The sequence below is a fragment of the Typopeltis vanoorti genome, chromosome 2 (assembly GCF_054136105.1).
Source record: "Typopeltis vanoorti isolate ZY-2024b chromosome 2, IOZ_Tvanoo_1.0, whole genome shotgun sequence".
NCBI classification, from domain to species: Eukaryota; Metazoa; Arthropoda; class Arachnida; order Uropygi; family Thelyphonidae; genus Typopeltis; species Typopeltis vanoorti.
In genome coordinates this window covers 14231819-14252725 of record NC_143550.1, presented here as the reverse complement: position 1 = coordinate 14252725, position 20907 = coordinate 14231819, and the positions used below count along the sequence as shown (strand labels likewise).

The 20907-nt window shown below is 36.5% G+C and overlaps 1 protein-coding gene across 2 annotated transcripts in view; it reads left to right on the top strand.

Annotated features, from left to right (window-relative positions):
- LOC150108836 (putative receptor-type tyrosine-protein phosphatase mosPTP-1) overlaps nucleotides 1–20907 on the top strand; it is a 902991-nt gene that overhangs the window by 432425 nt on the left and 449659 nt on the right. For both annotated transcript variants that reach the window (XR_016549344.1, XM_090403658.1), the window contains exon 4: nucleotides 11567–11748. Coding sequence is in view for 1 of the 2 variants with exons in the window: in XM_090403658.1 (XP_090259784.1) it covers nucleotides 11567–11748 (182 nt within the window). In the remaining variant the exon portion in view is untranslated. The remainder of the gene's footprint in view (nucleotides 1–11566; nucleotides 11749–20907) is intronic.

The window sequence follows — 20907 nt, the reverse complement described above, 5'->3', positions numbered from 1 at the left end:
CTTGACGCCTAGCCCATCGGGAAATATAAAATACTGTTCAGGTCTAAATTCCAACTAACCATTTGGACATTATTGTCCAAAATGCCTCAACAATCAACATGTGAAGAACCTGAGATATACCAACACAAATTCAACACTGGCAGTCACTGCCGCTTCAAATAATACTATGATAGATATACTTTGATTGTTATTATTATTATAAAACAACCAACGCCAAGTTCTTCGTGGTCTATTGGCTTTTTTGTAGTCTTTCAATGAATCTCCCTTCACAGTTTGGTTTGCCGGGACTACTTAACATTATACACTGCTTGGACTTGGAAAGAAGTCAATCGACTCCATAACGTGAGAAACAAAGAGCCACGGCTCCCACCTTAATAAGATGTAGGACCTCCTTTCGCTGCGATGAATGTAGCAATGCTATGAGCCATACCTTCCAATTTTACCATTCTTCCTGTAGTCATGTAGGAGGTTCTGGACTGTTGTGGAGTGGGCGTACCTTGACCTCATCTGACGTTCCAGTTCATCCACAGATGTTCAATAGGATTGCGATCAGGGCACTGTGGAGGCCAGTCAATGTGACGTTCATGTCCACATGAAAGTCGCCACTTATGGCACAGTGCATTGTCTTGCTGAAAGAGACAATTTTTAGTTCCGTAGAAACGTCACAAAATAGGAAACATTGCATTGTCCAGAATGTCCACATACCTCTCGGAGTTCAATGTTTGTGGCACAACAAACAGAGGTCAGGGACCAAACCAGAGAAAACAGGACCATACCATCACACGGACACCTCCAAATATCATTGTTGGGATTTACGCACTCTGCTAAGAGACGTTCACCGAGCATCCGCCACACCCGTCCATCTACTTGGTAGAGGGTGTAGCTTGATTCGTCGCTCAATAACCAGCTTTCCAAGCTTCTACGTCCCACTGTACACGCTTTTTTGTACCACCGAAGACGACTCTGCATGATGTTTCGCGTAATGTGGGGCCTGTGCTGTCCTACCATGGAAATCCGAGTTGTGGTTTTGAATGTTTTTGTGCAGATTCTGTTTCAATCGATGCCTGGAACTCGGCATTCAACGTGTGTATCCGACGAATGGCGGTTTTTACTTGTTATCCCTCGTACGATGTGTGGTGGGTTATCCACTACGAGTAACACTTGCAGTTGATTCCTACGCTTTCATCTCAGTATGGTATCACTGATTGTTGACCTGGGATGGCCTAATTTGTCAACAGTTTGCCGAACAGATAAGCCTGCAAAATGGCATCCTATCGCAACGGCTCTTTCAAACTTCGTCAGCTCTCTTCTCTCAGCCATTTCAAACGAACACAATTGCACTGACTTAGGAGCATCATATTACTTCAATTTATACCTTGCCTATGGGGTGTCCGTTAACTTCTTTTCAGCGGTTTAAATTGAATGAAGAAGTTTTCTAAGTAGAATAGAAAAAGATTACATGGAGCTGAAAGACTGAGCCTCGGTAGCTCAGTCAGTATCGACGATGTCCTTTGGTTGGAAAGGCCTGAGTTCGAATCCCGTCAGTTTCCCGAAGGACCTTTAAACCGTATTTTCGTCTGAAGGTAATTGAACCGGTTTCATACGGAGATGGAAGGTTTTTTTTTCTTACCGAAACTTTTTTATCCATCTAAACAGTCAAACCATCCAGAAGAACCCAGGCAAATTTACTGGCCTTGTAGATCTTAGTTTTTTTTTTCTTTCGTAATCAAAAAAAAAAGTGCATAGTGAAAGAGGAGTAATGTCTTATTAAAATGAATCGGAGTTTCTTTCAAGAGCCTCTGTTATTACATCGAGCAGGACAAAAGAAGGATTTACTGCAAGTACGCCGTGCATTGCTCTTAAAATATCGTTACAGGCATTATGGAAAATAAGATGCTGGTGCTTTGAAATAGATATATTGCTATTATTTAAAAAAGTGTTTTTTTTGGAGGGGGGGTATTAAAGTGGAGGATAGTTTGGGATTATAAATCTTTGAGGACCGAGTGGAGGATCCACTGTTCACTGATTCCTATGAAGATTTTAGTTATTATTCAAGAGTGGGAGGAGTCCCACTCCACAAGAAATTATTTTAAATACGTGGCCACAGGGAATGATCAAGCGACTACACTTTTTACATTGTATTTTGCAGTGTATATTTAATCGACAGAAGCTCTAGTTTCTATTTGATCGACAAGAACTAAAGCTGTCCGTCGATTAAAATAGATGTCAATAATCCCTTATCTTGATATTTTCTTCCTAATTGGAATATCCTTTCATTCACTCGATTTCCTCCCTATATGAATAATTGTCCTACGACATGGGCGAGTCAAGTAAGTATATCGCGTAAACATGGGTGACGCAGGTAGACTCCGTTCTCGGAACAACGCTACTCGGTGTATATGTCGTAAATAATTTATTTATTGTTAGAGATTTGAATATCCTAAAAAGCAAGGTAGTTTTTGTACGGGGTTGGACCTTTCACTTAAAGGTAATTTTTATAAATTTATTTTTCAAAAAATAATTGAATTGTAGCGAGTTATACGAAAATAACCGCCGTGAATATTTACTCTAGTCGCAGATGTGAAGTTTCATAATCATTCCATGAGCACAGGTGTTAACTACCTGGATAGTTTTTCGCATGTCATTAAAAAAAGCGGAAAGTGTAAAAAAAAATGCTTATACCGATGCTTAAAGCTTTGATTTAAAAAAAATGAAGTCTATGTTGAGAATACATTTGCCTCTGTTCACAATAACATCATGAATACTATATGAGAAATTTATCCACCTGTATACACGTCTTGAATTATTGTACTGAGAAGAGGAGTTATCTCGAATAAATAGGTTAGGTAATTTGTAATGCATGAAGGCTCTCGACTAACGCACCGTATGTCAACTTATCTAGTGAAATAATGGGCGTGGCGAAGTAATGCACGATACTGGACGAAAAAGTCATCTACGTTACCATCAAGTAATAAAATACGTATTATCAGTCCGCAGCAGTTTTGTATGTGCGCTCATATCTGCCAATGATTAATGTAAGTCAATAGTAGAGATCGGCAAAATAACAATTCAGGTAAAATGAGGGCACTCTCAGATATTGTTTAATATATCATAGACATCGACATCCATATAATGGGAGCTCTTTTTTATTTAAAAAAAATGCTGCATGTATTTAAGTATTTTAAGCTGAGAAATTCATGTGTGTGTGTTTCGATGCGAAAACTTCACAATGAAAAACTGAAATTTTGCGTGCGCTGTGATGTGCGTATGTTGCATGCACAGTTTGATTTTGTGATTAATTATTGCGAGCATTGTTAATTTTCCAAAGCAGCGGACTACGTGCTTCGTGCTACTATGCGAAACAAGTTTTTAAAATTACGCAATTTAAAAAAGATGTCACGTGAATATAAAGATCCTCAAGTGGCACTGGCGTTTTAACTGTGACAAATTGTCGATCTGGGAGAAGCTCTACCAAGAGATAAAACAATACACACACAAAATAAATAACCTTTCAGATGCATGGATGTTTAAATAAATATAACAGCGCTACAATTATTTAAAGTGAAGGAGTACAAGAAATTTTTCTTCAGTTAATGCCCATTGATTTTATGCTAATACATAAATTGTATTTTTTTTTAATATACGCACCAAGTGATGTTTTGCTTTCTATATTAGTGCTAATAACTGACACATATCCAGTGTGTGAGTTACCAGTATTTCTCAACTTACCGAGTAAAGTTGGTGTTTGGAAAAACACCACCTTTAAAATATTCTAGCCTTAATCATATTCCAAAGTGAATACGGTGAATTTGAAGAGCTTAGCCATGTCGGAATTCATGCAGGAAGTACGCATCAACCTGCTGGTTAATGGGGAGGGGGGGAGTATTATACAAAAGCAGAAAAAAAAATTTATTTATTCGTTAAAATGTCAGTTTGGAGGCTTAAAGAGAAATTTGTATAAGACACTAGAGGGGTGTGATCAAGTCAACTCCGAGCTGTGTGGATATTTAGGAGCTTTGAGTTTTTCTTTCCTAGTAAATTTCTTTTACTGGTTTGACTTTTTGGGATTATTTGGTGTGAAACTTCCAAATTGAGAAAGACGTGAAACACTCACTAATATTATAATGGAAGCTTCGGTGTGCTATATATCATACAAATGCGTGTAAAATTTCATACATAAGTCCTTATTGATATCACATGATTCTTTAGCGAATATTATTCACCACAGGTTATTCTATGTAATTAGTTGTAGGTTTTTTAATATCATCATTCATGTGCTTTCAAACAAGAGCACGTAACATCTTTTCGCTTGTTGCTACCGATAGTTCCCTCCATTATGTTTTGACAACGGAAATTTATGTACGACATACAAAGTTTTAGTACTCGTAGTTCCATATGTTGCCGTGTGGTATTTACAGAATAAGATTTTTTGTAACAGTCATGCTCCACACACTAATATGTTTGGGTCAGAATAAATTACGTTTGATTTTACCTTTGGCAAAATATCCAACCCATCCCTCAAAAAAAGTTATTTGACTTACCCAACATGGATATTCATTTAAGAATTGTACTGTCATTATGCTTAATGAAATATGAGATTAATCCTCCATGGAAGCATGGAGGATTTTTCTCCTTAGGTTTTTCGATGACAGACTCTAGTGACAACTCCTCACCAAGTTCGCTGCCTTGATCCTTCCCATCAGCCAGATATTTTTGCTACGTGACCCCTCTCTTTTCAGAAGTTAGTCTGTAGAAATCCGATCTGAACATCCTTACCGAATACTACCAACATGTATTTGTGTGATAAAGCTGATCGCAACCTCTCAGCTGAAGCTTTGTGAAGATAAGCTCTCTGAAGTTTTCTATAACTATAAAAAAAAAGACCATTTACACCTTCAGAGTAATTATTTTTTCTTTAGTATTTTTTGTGTTCTAAAGAATAAATGAAGGAAAGAATGAATATTTGCTGACATATTTGAATCGCATTTGCTAAAATTATGGTTTCATCAGTCTTGAATCTAAGTGGTTCAGTAAGTTGCACTTCAGCCTACGGCCGCCGTCGCAACTAAAGCAGTGCCTAAGAGTGAAAAAACCGGCAAAATTGTATCTCATCCATAAAAACACCGTTTTTTTTTAATCTTACATATTTTCTTTAATTTAGGAACAAGAAAATAGTGCTTGCCTAGTGGAGATATATCCATATAGCAGGATAGATGCTGCCTAGGAGTGACATATATCCTGAGTAAGCCTTCATGAAGCACCTCCTTAGCGCAGTCGGTAGAAAATAATGTTTAATGACCGGTTCAAATCCCTTCTAGAATTCGCGGGAAACCTTTATTATGACTTTTTGATATGAACGCGAGTTCAGCAGTTTTATACTGAAGTGACAGCTTATTTTATTTATTTTTTTTTTTTTTTGTTGTTGTTGTTGTTCCTGAAAATTCGGTTTTCTGACAAACTTGTTTGCCGAAAACTCACCTTTCACCGATCTAATATTCTGGTGGCTGCTTCTTAGTGCAATCTTAACCTTTGCTGTCTTGAACCTGTGGTTGCGTATTTGATTTTATCTGCTCTGTATTACGCATGCATCTACAAACTTGGAAAAAGAGTTAAGTATGACCTATGAGTGGTCTGAAAACAAAATACTTCATAGAACAATTTTTTTTCTTTTGTCATTCCGATTTTGTAGGAGGAAAACTGGTTTTCCAGCAAGAGAAACATTTCTACCTCAATGTTTAGACCAGCAAACCCAGTATCAGTTGAAAATCCTAGGTAACTTTAAGTAACTTTCCAGCCCTCTCAATCAATAGTTATATATGATTATACTTATTTAATATAATCTAATCCACGTTTATGGACAGTTCTTGGAACTTCTTTCAAGAAGTAGTTTAATTTTGTCCATTGAACTAATTCAGCGTTCCTCTTGTATAAGTCACGAAGGGGTTTAAAATGTGAATAACTTTTTGGATTATTAATTTTTCATTATATGTTTTCAGGTATTCTAAGGAACATTTTGGAAATTAATCAAGGAAAAGTTCGCAATCCAATAACGAACTAAAATGGTGCAATTTTATTTGTGCCTTAGAAACTCGACATTTTCGGTGAGAGAATGTTTCGCGATCTGCACGTTCTCCATATCTGACGGCTCCAAACTTCTTCGTATTGGATTACCTGAAGGGAAAAGTGTATGCAACAAGCAGACAATCCAACAGCTGAAGGAGAATATTCGTGCAGAAATTAGGGCACTGCAGCCACAAACATTAACAGCTGTCATGGAACATGCCGGAGAAAAGGTCCGACTTTGTGAGTCCGAAAATGGAAGACATTTATATGATGTGGTTTTTCATAACTAATAAAAAAAAAACTCCAGGTCTATAAAAAGGAATACAAATAATTAATAAATAAAAGTTTGTTAAATGTTTAAATCCCTTCGTGACTTATGCGCCACCTTGTGTAAGCATTGTAATGACAACTACTTGGATCGCCTTCTATTTTATCAACGTACAGTTTTTGATTTATAAACCGAAGTTCTTAGTCTGCTTTAGAAAACCTACATTCGAGTATAAGACATAACAATATGGAGATCTCACAAATAAAACCACTAATTTGCAGAAAAATTATTGATATAAGGTTTAGTAAAAATTCAAACTTAATCATATATTACTATCATAGATCCTGTGCATCCTTAAAGGACACAGGAATTTGTCATGAAATGGTAACAATTTGAAATAGTTCAAAACCAATTAGGGACAACAGAGATTTTAAATGTAAACCTAATCATACAGATATTTTTTAACTGAGTGAATATTAGTTAATAATATTGAGTTAATGCGAGTGAGGCACCTATTCGTAGTGGAGGGTTCCCTCTCAGTGATGGTACCGGCCCTTTTCGTCGTTATGCTTTTTTCCCATATTCTTCGCTCCTGAGCCGTTTTTTTTTTTTTTTTTATTTTTATTTTATACTGTGCTCTCTTCCAGACCACCATCCCTGGGATCCAACTCCCCGCCGCTCTGTTTGACGTACTGTGCGACTCGCTGACATCCGGAAAGGGAGATCCTGGTCGTTTCGCAATACTTTTATCTCCGCTTCAGCAAGAAGAGAGATACAGGAACAATCGGCTAGTGGGCTTGCCTGTAAGGGTCGATAGTGTTGCAGAAAGTCTCCTTCCATATGGCCTGGGGACATGTTACAAGGTTTGCTGTGGTGGCCGAATAGCGTCCGCAGTAGCCCTGGTGTTCCACTCCCGAGCGCAGTCATTGTTTGAGGGAGAGTGAGTGTCCATGTGTAGCTCCGTGGTGGGTGTGAACCTCTGGTGCTGAATCTCCCTTAGAGTATGAATAATTTTCATCCTCTCGTTTAACAGAACCCTGAACAAGCCCCAACCGAGATTAATAAAAAAAAATTCATAGAATTATCAAAATATAAAAGCAAATTAAGAAACAAAAAACATCAGGGGCTGTTACAGATACACCATTTTCTTAATCCTACATTCAACAGGGCAACTGGAAAAATGTCGCCCTTTATCCAAAATGGTTTGTAATGGTTGGGAGTTTCTCCAAAATCTGTAAAAAACCGCGTTCAAGGGATATCCTTATTTAAGCAGCTATAGTTGCACAATCAGAAACATCTATCGGAGGAACACCAATTACGTTACCCCACAAAGTTTCTAACTTTTCTAGAGGCCTAATGTTAGAGTGGCACCTCCTTGATGTTCCAGATGAGATCGGCACTAACTTGAAGGATAGTCATACGTAGGGTTAGACATCTGGTTCCCGCTAAGAACATCATCATTACTGTCAACAAACCAAAACTATAAACATCTGCCTAAGTACGCTATCTGAATTGTTCAGTAAGTCTCTATATATAGTGGGAGATAAATGGCGTTGGTGTAGATGATGAGCGTAGTTGCGGTTAGTTGTAGTTGGTGGAGATAAAGAGTTGGAGTAGGTGCCTTCCCTCGATGAGTCTTTGTACTCCCTGGAGGTGTCGCATAATAATAATATCCCGAATCCTTTAAGCTGCCTTAAAAGTCAGAAGTATGGTTATACTCAAACTGCCTCTTATAGCTCTGACACATATATCCGATGTGGCAATAAAGACTATAAAAGAACAATACACTGAAATGCTCTAACTCTGAGGGAAACCACCCTGCATATTCCTGAGCATTCAAAAATGGAAGGATGAAACTGAAATACAAAATTAGAGAGGGAGCAATGCATCATCTATCAAGAGGCTGTATGCCACAATAGGAGCAACAACATCTGCTAAACCCTCTTACGCTGAGAAGGCAACTGCAAAGAAAGCGTCCTGATTGACTCTTTCTCACCTTCTCATAACTATAACATCCCTGAATGATATGACTTGCTTGGTATCTCCTTAGGACGAATTAATGAGAAATATCCTTATTGACTAAATCATGAAACATTCCAAAAATGGTATAACAACACGAAAGCCTTTTATTAAGAAATAATTGCACGTGCTCCGAGCGGATCAAAGAAATATCTCGAGATCCTCTAATAGATGGCCAGTCAACAGATTCCATGGATACTTCCGTTTCCCCTGAAGTAGATAAAATAATTAATACACCCAGTGTCCTACAGGAAATTTGAATTTGATGAAGTCATGGATGTTTTTCCAGAAAAAAACGAAATGATGGATACTGGCCGTCCACAATTTAAAAAAATATATAACTCCAAGATTAATGAAAATAAATCTTCTCAAGATAAGGAAATCAAATGATACCACAAAAAAAAGAAAGAATGAAAACATTCTTACAGTTGAATCATCGTGGATTCCGACAAAACATAGACAATATTAACGTTCTCTTGTAGAAGTATAAACCCAGTAATGATGATGCTTCATTCCACAATTTTACCATCATTGGTAAGGAGGATAGGGGATGGATCTGCCCACGGAGGAATCAATATCTTGTAGACAACCATATCCCCTTGTTGTTACATCTATCTTCCTCCTGTCACAGATATTCCTCAAGGTGGCCTTGATGATGTCATATTGCAGTTACCATCCCTCTTAATGGAGGATTTAATCAGAGACATTCTGTTAGGTAGTATCCCCACAAACATCAGAAGAATCGTTATTGACGTATTCTCAACAAACGTCTTTCACGTAAACACAGAAAACAACACACTTCCATGTGCCTACCCGAACATTCACTGCCATCGACTTAATCCCGTGATAACCACTTTTCTGTATGGACAAGCATATACTCCACGTATATCGAGGTGGAAAATTGAGAAAGATGATTGGTCCACATTTTTCTCATTATCAGAATTGAATTCTGCGACGGTCAGCTCATCTACCATGAGCGATGCAGTTAATCATGTAATAGTGTCTATACAAGTTGTCACAGTTCCTAAAACATCTAGTCGGTTTCCACTTTTCTTCCAAGTCATCGTGTTATGACGATTGCAGCAGCCAAAAAGCCCAGAAGAAAGCCTGGGGCATTTTCCGAAGGTATCCCACAAAGCTAATGGCTTTCAAACGTGCTCGAACCCGAGAAAGAAATATCCGTCGGAATCCTAGATCCAGTTTCGGTCTTCTTTAACTAGAACTATCAAACATTAAAGAAGTCTGAGGCAAAAGCTGAAAAATCAGTGTCAGATATACCACTCACCAGCTCTCCATCATTGAACACAATTGATGCAGTTAATGATCCAACAACGATTGCCGATACTCTAGGGGAGATTCTTGCTGAAACATTAACAACTTGATATCCTCCCGAGTTCCCTGTTCAATAATGTAAAGCAGAAAAACAGCCAATCCAGATTTCGTCGGACGGCACCGAAGAATGGAACAGCCGTTCACTAAATAAAATATGAAATCTGCTTTGCTTAAGTGCCGTCCAACTGCTGTTGAACCAGATAATATCCATTAAGAGATGATAAAGACTGTCATCGTCATCCATGGATCAATTGTTGCAGCTTTACAACAAAATTTTCTGAGGGCATATTGTCCGATACCTCTAATGGACCATTATAATTGACTTTCTTAAACCAGGAAAGGATTCAAAATCCACAAATAACTACCGTCCAATTGCTCTGAGCAGCTGCTTATGCATGATTCTGGAAAAAATATTTACCTCTCGTTTTTTATGATTTCTGGAGAGAACAACCCTTTTTCCGGAAAACATAATGCTGCTTCCGAAAATGTCATTCTACTACTGATCATCTAGTCAGGCTGGAGGCATCTATTGGAAAAAAAACATACGATACTCCTTGGAGATTCGGAACTGAAAGAGCCGCACAATTTTAGTCTTAGAGGGAAGAACCTCCCTGTTTTTATCAAGCACTTCTTATGTAACCGAATGTTTTAATTTCGAGTGAACGGCTCTATCTTCCGACCGTATTCCCAAGAGGAGAAAGTCTCACATGGTTTCAGTATTAAGTGCCGCGCATTTCACATTCAAGGTCAACTCGATAACAGAACAACTTCCTCTAACAGTAAGTAATGCCTTATATGTGGATAACTTTACCATCTTCTATCATCAGTGTGATATGAGGGTTATAGAAAGACAACTGCACAAGCCATTGACTATCTCTCAAAATGGCCGCTTGCAAATGGGTTCAGATTTTAACAGCAGAAGACAGTATGTGTGTACTTATGGCGCAGACGTGGTTATCATCCTAACCTGGAACTCAGACTGTGACATACATTAATCCCAGTTGCATCAGAAGCCAAGATCTTTGGAGTCATATTTGATAGCAAACTCATTTTCCTACCTCTCATACGTCAGTTACGAGATAAGTACCATAAAGCAATGAACACCCTTTCTTCCACCTCATGGGGTACAGACAAATGTTATTTCCGCTGTCTGCATGGCACACTTATGAGATCGAAACTTTATTATGGATTCCAAGTGTATTCGTCTACCAAAGGATGTACGCTACGATGAGTAGACCTTGTTCACCATCAAGCCATTAGAATTGCATTTGGCGCATTTCGAAATTCGCCAATCCCTAGTGTGTACGTCGAGGCAAATGAGCCACCTTTTGCTGCGACGTCAACAGTTGACTTTATTATTTGTTACAAAAATATAATCCCCATCAGACCATTCCAGATAGCCAAATGTTTTTTTTTTGTCTACAGTGGAAGAATTGTACAATATCCGTCACATTACATACGACCCTTCGGCTTGCGAATAAAAGCTTTCACAAGCTCTAGATATTGGGTTAAACAATTTATTATTGTTAATTTATTGTATATATGCTTTTTAAAAACTTGTTTTTATGATATACACGTACAAACAAGTACGTGATTTTTTTTTTATTTATGATTAACAAGTACAAATGCATGTTTGTACTTGTTTTTATGCCTATTTTATACATTGATTTTATCTGTTTATCGGCATAAAGCAAAAATTAGTGTTTTTTATTTATTTATGTTGTGTACATTCTAAGAAATGTTTCATTTTTTCCATATGCAAATTTTAGGCATATATGCCGCTTACTTATTACATGTGCACTGGCGCAGCGTAATCATAGATATCATTGCGCCATCAAACCAAAAACATGCAAACAAGCTGGTTCTTTTCTCGTTTAATTGCAGAGTGGGAGAGAAGGGCGATTGGGACACGTCGAATGGAATCATGACTTCTGATAATCGTACAAGTTACCAGGTGATCGGTCTGCAACCGTACACGGTGTATTCTTTCAGAGTAGTAGCTGTGAACGCCATTGGATCTAGTACACCCAGCAAAGAATCCTATTACATGGTGACCCTTCGAGAAGGTGAGTTTCTGTTATTATTACTTGCATGCATGCCTTGGATGCAAACTGATCTTAGTACTTCGAAGTTCTTAATCTTGTTTTTATCAAGACAGACTGATTTATATGGATATAATTCAATCTTATGTGCGTTCTCTATTATCTCTAATGTGGACATTTCTTATTTGATACGATTGTGATTAGTTTTGAAATCTCACTAGTGTGAACACCTGCGAATTATCGTCTAGAAAGGCCATTTAAGAAAAGAAGTCTCGTTCACTTGATCCGACGTATACTCGGTCATCTTGTTTATGATCCTGACTCTCTTTCTCAAATCAAGCAATAAATAAAAGCCTCATTAATGAAAGAAAGATATAACAGCCCCTATGTTAAATTGACATTTTAAACATTCTTCAAAAATATTTCTATAACTACAACATACTTAAATGGTTAGCAAAGAGAACAAAATGTCAAGATGTAAAAGTGTATTTGGATCATATTTCCGTTAATGTCTTGCAAAAACAGATCAACAATCAGAGAGACTCAAATAAATAAACCAGAATTTCCTCACACAGAGGAAAACATCTTTCTTAGAGGAAACGCAATATTGTTGCAATTAGCTCTTAACTGTCTGTTGCTCGAGCGGGTTTACTGCTGGGATTATCACAAGAGAAAAAAAAAATCTCTAAAGGTATTAAATGAGTACATTAGATAGGATTTTTTTACATTAGAATACATCTTAAAAGAAATAACTAAATATTTCAAAATACTACATTATTAACGTTTCGTTCTCTTGAATTAAAGATAATATAATATTTATCATATTGATTTGTAAACCTGAAACCAAATAAGCATTTTGCCATGAACTGCCTGGAAGATTCTTTAGGAATAGTATTAAACTATAAATAACATTTTAAAGTTTAAAATGTTTAAACTTTAAATAAAAAGTTTAAAATGTTCATACACTTGCGTCTAAAAATAGTTATCAAGCTGCACTTGTGAAAGGTCACCCCTGATTTCCTCTTCGACTTGAATGACGCAACCCCTTTGGTATCCGATGAATGGAAGGATCACATCTTACTTCATGCGAGTTGACTTCGCGATATGGCGGAGCTAATACCAGCATTACCCTCTTTTTCAACTAGCGTCATGAGGCGATTCATTCTCTGTTCACATGCGAGCAATTTTATTTTCGTGTTTTATGATCAAACGAAGCGCCTCATCATGCATTCACTCCATTTTACTGATCTCTTCGTGAAAACTTTGTGAACTCAACACCACGGAAGTACGAACTAGTATCCAAGTGCCAGTGAAGGTGTAGTTTTAGCATTTTTGAGTTCTTATTCTCCGTAGATGATGTAAAACTTTTCTCCTCTTTCTTAATAGAATGAAACCAACTCCCAAAATCCGAAATGTCAGAAAACAAAATAGCATTTGCAGGTTCGTGATATCCTCATACAGGAAAAAAAAACTTAACGAACAACTTACACGGAATATATGTTAAATATCCTCCAGAAAAATTAAAACGAATTCGTTAAAGATATGTTGCTTGATCTTCAAGAAACCAAATTTGCTGTTTGCTAATGGCGATACATCAGAGAGCAAAAACATGTGGAGATATGATTTCTAAAAGAGCAAAATTCAGTCAATATTGCTTTTGTTTATAGTTCCGTGCATTCAAGAAGAGGTTACTGGAGTCATGGAAAATGGGAGCTCGGTTTTAGACAATAAAAGCGGTCTCTCTCTCTCAGAAAATATATTTCGAATTTGAGTGCGACTGTGCAGTGGGCCAAATAACGACTGAAACCTTGAACAGGTTTGTAATTAATTCATTATTGGCGCTAACAGCCTAATATTATGGCCACGAACTGCCATTATCCTTGGATAACCATAAATTTAAGAGGGGGAAGTCGTTAGTCTTATTCAAATAAAATTATAATTATTTTGTATGTAAATTGTGTATGTTCTTCTAGCCGATTTGCCTTAGTGCGCGAAAGCAAAGCTCGTGTTTCTAGTAGAAAAAAATTTTGCCACATCCGTAAGCTGAATAACCCTCATAAAAGTTCTTTTCTTCCTACGCAGGGTTCGAATCCAGATGTTATCGACAAAAATGTATCCTCGATACTGAACTGAACTATGGGGCTCATATGTTTGTGATTTCCCTCTGTTAATCAGTGAACCACGTTGAGGCTAAATTACTACGGAAATAATAATATCGAGGATGTTTGGTAACATGTTCTAACGCCGATTGTATGAAAAGATAACAAGTGGACGCTTTGAATGAACCGAATCTAAAGAATAAATATAGTTTCCTTTCGTCTCGCTAGATGTATTCAAACAGCAAGGAGTGTACTGTGGCAAATGTAATGGATGGCACAGAATGTATGAAATATTACAAGCATTTGGAGCATTTTTTGGCTGAAGAAAAAACTAGTGAGTTTAGTCAAATGTCAAACAATACTGATCACTTTCTCTGATGCAAAGGATCTGGTGCGTCAGGAATTTCTGATGCACTAGATCTGTCAATATGAAGTAATGCTATACAAGTGTCTTCTTTCAACTTTACTGCATACATTTCGAGCACAAAAAGGAGGATCGCTGGACGCACTTTTTTAAAACAATTTTATATGGGTATTTTATATGCTGTGGGTATTTGAAGAGATGCGCACAATCATGCCAGATGGTTTTCAATTTTTGTAGATGCTTTTTTAAATCATTTTTCGATATATTTTTGCAGCTGTATAATTAATGCTTTGGCCAATGCAAAATGATTTAACAGACAAGTGCTTTTATTTATAAACTAAGGCTGCTCAAATGGAAAGCACAGTAGATATTCTTCCATATATATCGCATATATATATATATATATATATATATATATGATATACGGAAGAACAGTCAGCATATACACTATATTCACAAAAGTATTTGTACACCTTACGTGCCATGCAAATTTCGGATCCTACCGCAAGCAAATATTCAGGGAGTGTCTGCGTAAGTCTGGTAATAAAAGGTGGGATGCGCTGCATGTTTTGCGCTGTACTCAATGTCAAGATGTCACGTTAAGCTCTAGTGGTGTAAAAATGTACAAAGATTGGTATGTTGAGAAGTGGAAGGAGGTCAGATTCTCAGATGAGAGCCATATATTTGTCCAAGGAGATCAAGTACTTTATATTCACAAATAAGCGGCTGAGAAGACTCCTCCCACCCACCTCCAAGAAGTTCCTAAACACCCAGCTAAAAAGATAATCTGTGTGTTGTACGTGTGTGGGGGGGGGAGGGGAGATTGTTTTACACATGAATGTTCAAGATCACTTGTGCCTGTTGACGGCTTGCTAAAAAGTGACCAATATACAAAAATACTGGAGAAAAGAGTGCTCCCACAGATCTAGAAAGATGAAGAACTCATCTTCCAACAGGATCCTGCTCCATGCTACACTTTAAAAAAAAAAAAATATGAAAGAGTTCCTCAAAAATCACAACATCCCATTGCTTCAGTGGCCAGATAACTCTCCTGATATTAACCCAATAGAAAATTTGTGGGCCATAGCGAAAAAGATACTTCGAAAAGTAAATTGTGATACAAAGAATAACGCAATGCAATCCGTTATAAAAAAAAATATGGTTTCGAGATGCAAAAATAAGAAAATGTGTTCTACGTTGGTATAGTCCATGCCTAAGCGAAGTAATGAACTTATCAGGAACAAGGGAGCATATATAAATTATTAGGTAAAGTTTTAGTTTAATATTTATACTTATTTTCCTGAAAATTGAAAATTTTCTTTAAGTTGCTTGCTACTGTATGTAATAAGTCTATATAATAAGTCACAACACATAAAACAGCTGTGTAAAGTAAAATCTCAACCAAGTGGATGAAGTACTTAATTTACTTTTAATTTCATCTACTACAAGTGCGTTCCATAAATATATGATTAAAAATAAATTAAGTCCATTATCAACTAGGTTACAATGTCAGGTATAAGACGAGGTTCTATTAAACCACCGTCTATTACTAGAGGCCTGAAATAGGATAGGGAAAAAAAACAGAAGGAAGTAAAAAAGGGGATACCATGTGTGTTCTCCAGAGGTGGCTCCTGGATTATATTTCAGTGATAATCCAGATAATCTGTGAACATCTCTTAAAACCACCTGGTTCTAACAGGAGGCTTTCTTCAATGCTTCTTTAATTTTCTTAACTTCTAATTTACATATTAATAATGTAAATGGATCTTTTATATACATACTCATATACTGATTTATATAATTTTGATTTAGCTCATGCGCAAAATGAGATAAAGAACTATATCTTTCTCACAAGCGCGCGCACACACACACTCATGAGGAATTTCACTGGCGTAAAAAGGATATTCAGATCGACTATGTATGAGGTCTGATTTTCGTAAGATGAGTAACTATTTTGTACTAGCAGATCGGTATCCCAAATACCAAAAACGCAAAATCAATACAACGTAGACGAAATGTGCCAGCTGATGAAATTATCCTTTTGGTGTACTAATATTTCCACGGTCCGGAAAGGTCATGAGGAGGAGAGCATAAATATGAAGTGGTTGTACTAGTGATATGCATAAAAAATGAATCATCTAACATCTTTTATTCCCAAAGGGAGTAGGCGGAGTTCCTTCACCCTCATGTTTTGAAGGTCTGTGGACATATTGATCTCCAACCTTTAAGTCTTCATTGATAGTGAACTCGAATCTATCAATGAACCAAGGCTTTCAGGGGAGAGAGAGAGAGAGAGAGAGAGAGAGAGAGAGAGAGAATTTGGCCAAAAAGCGCGACCATCTCATCCCCATAACCTAATAGGTATATATATTATGTTTGAGCATTACACTTTAGTTTTGAAGTAGGGGTTTTTTTTTTTTTTTGGCCATCAAGGACCGTTGGAAGAAAACACTAGAAAATGTTCCTCTAGTGGGCAACTAGAATCCTATCCATTATAGTCTTTCTTTAGATGGTCTAGCTCTCTAGAAGCAAATGCCATTTGCACAGGGCTGCACAGGCCACGGATATATACTCGTGTGTGTGTGTGTAGAAACCTTTTTTTTACCTTGGGGTTTATTATACGTTAAAGATACTAAAAAATTATATACTTGATTTTAATCCTTTTCCTAAACAATGTTTTGCGCGTGAAATATATTCACGTCTGAACTACTTGTATATAGAGGCTAATGACTTCTTATTACTTGCCTCGGTATGTATCCCATAATGCAAAGCACACCCCTTTCGAGCTTGTAAAATGCTATGTATTATGGGAAGGGCCACTATCCAGACATTTCTGCATTACTTCAACCTTGGTATCTCTCCCGGGTCTGGCTCCCACTGATGAGACTTCAATAAAGGTCGAAACCGGTCTGGGTAGTGACTCTTCTCATTATGCATAGCATTTTACACGCTCCAAAGGGGCGGGGGGGGGTGCTTTGCATTATTAGATACATACCGAGGCAAGTAATAAGAAGTCATTAGCCTCTATATACAAGTAATTCAGACGTGAATATATTTCACGCGCAAAACATTGTTTTGCTTCCTTGGGAAAAGGATTAAAACCAAGTATTAATTTCTTAACCCACACCGTGTATAAAATCACAATTTAGAATGAAAATTTGCGAAATACGAGATATATGTTGTGCATATATCCTTGTATTTTTATATCTCATAATTTATTGTCTTCCTTAATCTTTTTAGCTTACATTTGTGTCTAGATAATTATAAAATTTCGTGATAGTCTCACGCAACAAGAAGTACATTTATACTACTTCATAAACGAAAATGTTTTACGAGGTCGTACATGAATATTTTTCCATACGCTTTACTTCAAAGTTCCGAAATTTCATTTTTCGTCGTGTCGACTTTTGCCAGTTGCGTATTTTAAAATGCGATAAACGTGTATCCTTTTCCACCATCGACTGTCAGAGCCTGCTTAAGTCCAACACTCTTAAAAATAATCATAAAAATTTCGCGCTTCATAAATGTCAGTTTGCCTCAGTTCTGGGAGCACGCACAGCCGCGTTCCTTATATTTAATCTCGTTCTCCCTCCCTTTCGTTTCTTGTGCCGAGATCCTTACAGTTCATATCATTATTGATTTCTCCTCTCATATTTAGAAACACGCTCGCGAGAGAGCATACTTAGAAAAGCACGAATACCTCCTATAAATCTAAAAGCAACTCGTGCATCGATCTTTAAGGAAACCTTCCATAAAAAAAAAACCTTCCATTTCTTTCTAAAATTATGAGCAATTTCCAGCTGTTGAAACTCTTTAAAAGTAGTGGTCATGTATAAATGTGCTGCCATCTAATAGCAAGTTTATAAACTATTTTGTGAATGGCGTGATTTAATAAAGTTCGATGATCTTTTGGAACTTTCATATTTACATAGGGACGGGGTCTTGAAAGCACAGAAATCTCTCAGTCTATTTACAAAATCTGGTAAAGTTATTTAACATCAGAAACCACAATTCATCGTCGGTGAGAGTGAAAAACAGTTTTTTTTGTGGTGCAAACCTAGAGCACATCAGTACCGAGGATGAACAAAAGGATTAGATAATCCGGGGAAAACTCCAGAGATCTGGTACAGTGCCTTTTAAGACTTCATCCACCAATATGCATTTACTGTTTTCACCCCAAGTAATGAAAGTCATCCACCACCTAAAGACATTCGCTGACATGTTTGCCGCAGTGAAATTCGAACCTCCAAGTTGGAAAGCGGATTCATTATGCACTCGACCAACTAGAGTTAAGCTAATTTCAAAAGTTGGCAGGATCCTTCGTCTATATTTAATGCATTAAGTTTAAAATTCTAGCTGCCATCTGCATCTCCACATAATAGAAAAAACGAGAGAATTCAAAATGATTCTTAAGTCATATTGCCCATTGAAAATTTTCGAATTTCGCTGTTCGGTAGGAAAGACTTGCAAAAGTGAGTTGCAATATTCTGTACCAGTTTGGTGTTTATTAGAATATATCTGAAAACTTGATGTCTTAAAAAAATTAAATATATTTTCTATTGTATTTAATTTTTTTGCAAAAATGTTGGTCGTGACCTGCAGTTTAAAAAACATGGTCTTAAATTATTTAAAATTTAAGGTATGTTTTTCATATCATTTTGAGGTATCGGACGAATTTCTACACCCTGTGCAAGATCCCCGCGCGCGCGCTTATTGGAGGAATGAAGTAGTCTTGGGCGGAAAAAGTTTCGTGGACAACTAAATAGCTCACCGAGTAAAGGATCTGGAAAAACCAGAAAATATATATGCATTTGCTAGCAAGTATCCAGTAATTACGCCAGATGTCACTAGCTAGAAGTCGGCCAAATAGTTCATGCGTTTCTGTGTGGAATGTTATGAAATATAATTTTAAACCAAGGCAATTCAGACTGTGTTTTCCCTTCTTTCCCCCCCTTAAATTTATGCCTTTAGGAATATAAATAGTTTTGTATGATCAAGCTGTTTTTGGCGTTTTCTATTCTACGGCATTTCTCTGAAAATGATATGTACAGTTTAGTTGAGATTGAGATCTCCAAACTTTTCCACAAATGTGGCCCCAATTTAAGAGCAGATTCGTTAGTGTGTTAATTTTGAGCTAAATTCAAAAATTTTATTTTACTAGTTTAACAAAATAATAATAAAATTTTTGTATGCTTGTGTTAAAAAGAGTGCACGCAGTTTACTTTTTTTTTTTAGTTTTAAATTTTGTTTTATGGTGTCTGATAAAACTATAATACATTATAACAAAGGATGCTCATTTCCTTAAAATGTGACTTTTTTTTTTTTGAAATTGAAATTTATTAACACTAAAGAAGATATTAAAAAGTAATACTATGTTATAAAATATATGCTACAATTATTTTCCAAGTGGTAATATAGAGATTGATAGTAAAAGAAAAGACTTAGGAATAAAGAACAAAAAATTAAAGTAGACTGGAAGGAACTGTGCGTAACCAAGGGCTGTAGACATTCCGATTACTATAAAAATACAAATATTTGCATGTGATTGTTTACAAATTATCGTTCTAAATGTCGGCTACGTACCGCTTTTTTTTTTTTTGGTCAATTTTGTCCCCTTTTTAAGGGGACAAAATAAGGCTGCGTTTATATATATATATATATATATATATATATATATATATATATATATATATATGGATCTTTGATTCTTTGTTAACTGGATGGAAATCTTTTTTTTTTTTTTTTTTTTTTTTTTTTTTTTTTTTTTTTTTTTTGTATTCCGGAATAAGACTCCACAGCATGTCACATCCAGCATTGTCTCATCACCATTATCCTAATATAAAATAGGACGACGCGGCGTCTGTTCTGCTGTAGCGTTACTTTTTGTTTTGTCTGTATGCTAACTGGTGGCTTTGTTATTCAATGTCGGTGATCTAAATTTCGTATTTTTTAAAGTTTAAAGTTTTATTTTTTAAAGCTTTAAGGCTATCCTTGCAATGTCAAAGAGGCGAAACTGCAGTTTTAATAACTCCAGTTTTATTAAACTGGACAAACTGTGTAACGATGGAACAAAAGTAGTATGTCAACATTGTAATGTCCATTTTTTCTGTTGCTCATGGAGGCAGAAGCGACATCAGCATCTAAAAAAAAATAATGAATAAAACATTAGCTTGTATATGGTGAGATGTGGTGGTGATAACGAAAGTGATAAAATTGCAACAAGTGAAGCTTGTCATACTGTGGGTCACAGCCCAAGTTTTCGCCCAAATTTACAGCTCCAGTGGTGGCTGGTGGCTTGAAATCGTGGGGGTGCTGCAACTTTCGAAATATACATACACACTGTAAGTACAGTGTATACGTGTTTAAATAAAATATCAAAATTATGGTAAAAATTAAAAAAAAATTAAAAATTAAAAGGTATTGTTTATTATCGATAAAATTATACAGTTTGGTATAATTCAAAATTACTTAAAAATAAAATCCATTATCGTAACCCCGATAATGTTCTAAAATAAAAGCTATAACAAATGTTATGTCTTTAATGCCCAAATATTTAAAGAGACGGAGTAAACACGATAAGCACTACGAACACTACTACTGGCTCAAACTGCATCTAAACAACAGTGGAACTGCGCAAAGGACAGTGCCGCATTACGCTATTACCATAGCTCGCATCTCACTATGACGTGCATGTGCTTGCGCGAGTAGCAAATACTAGCA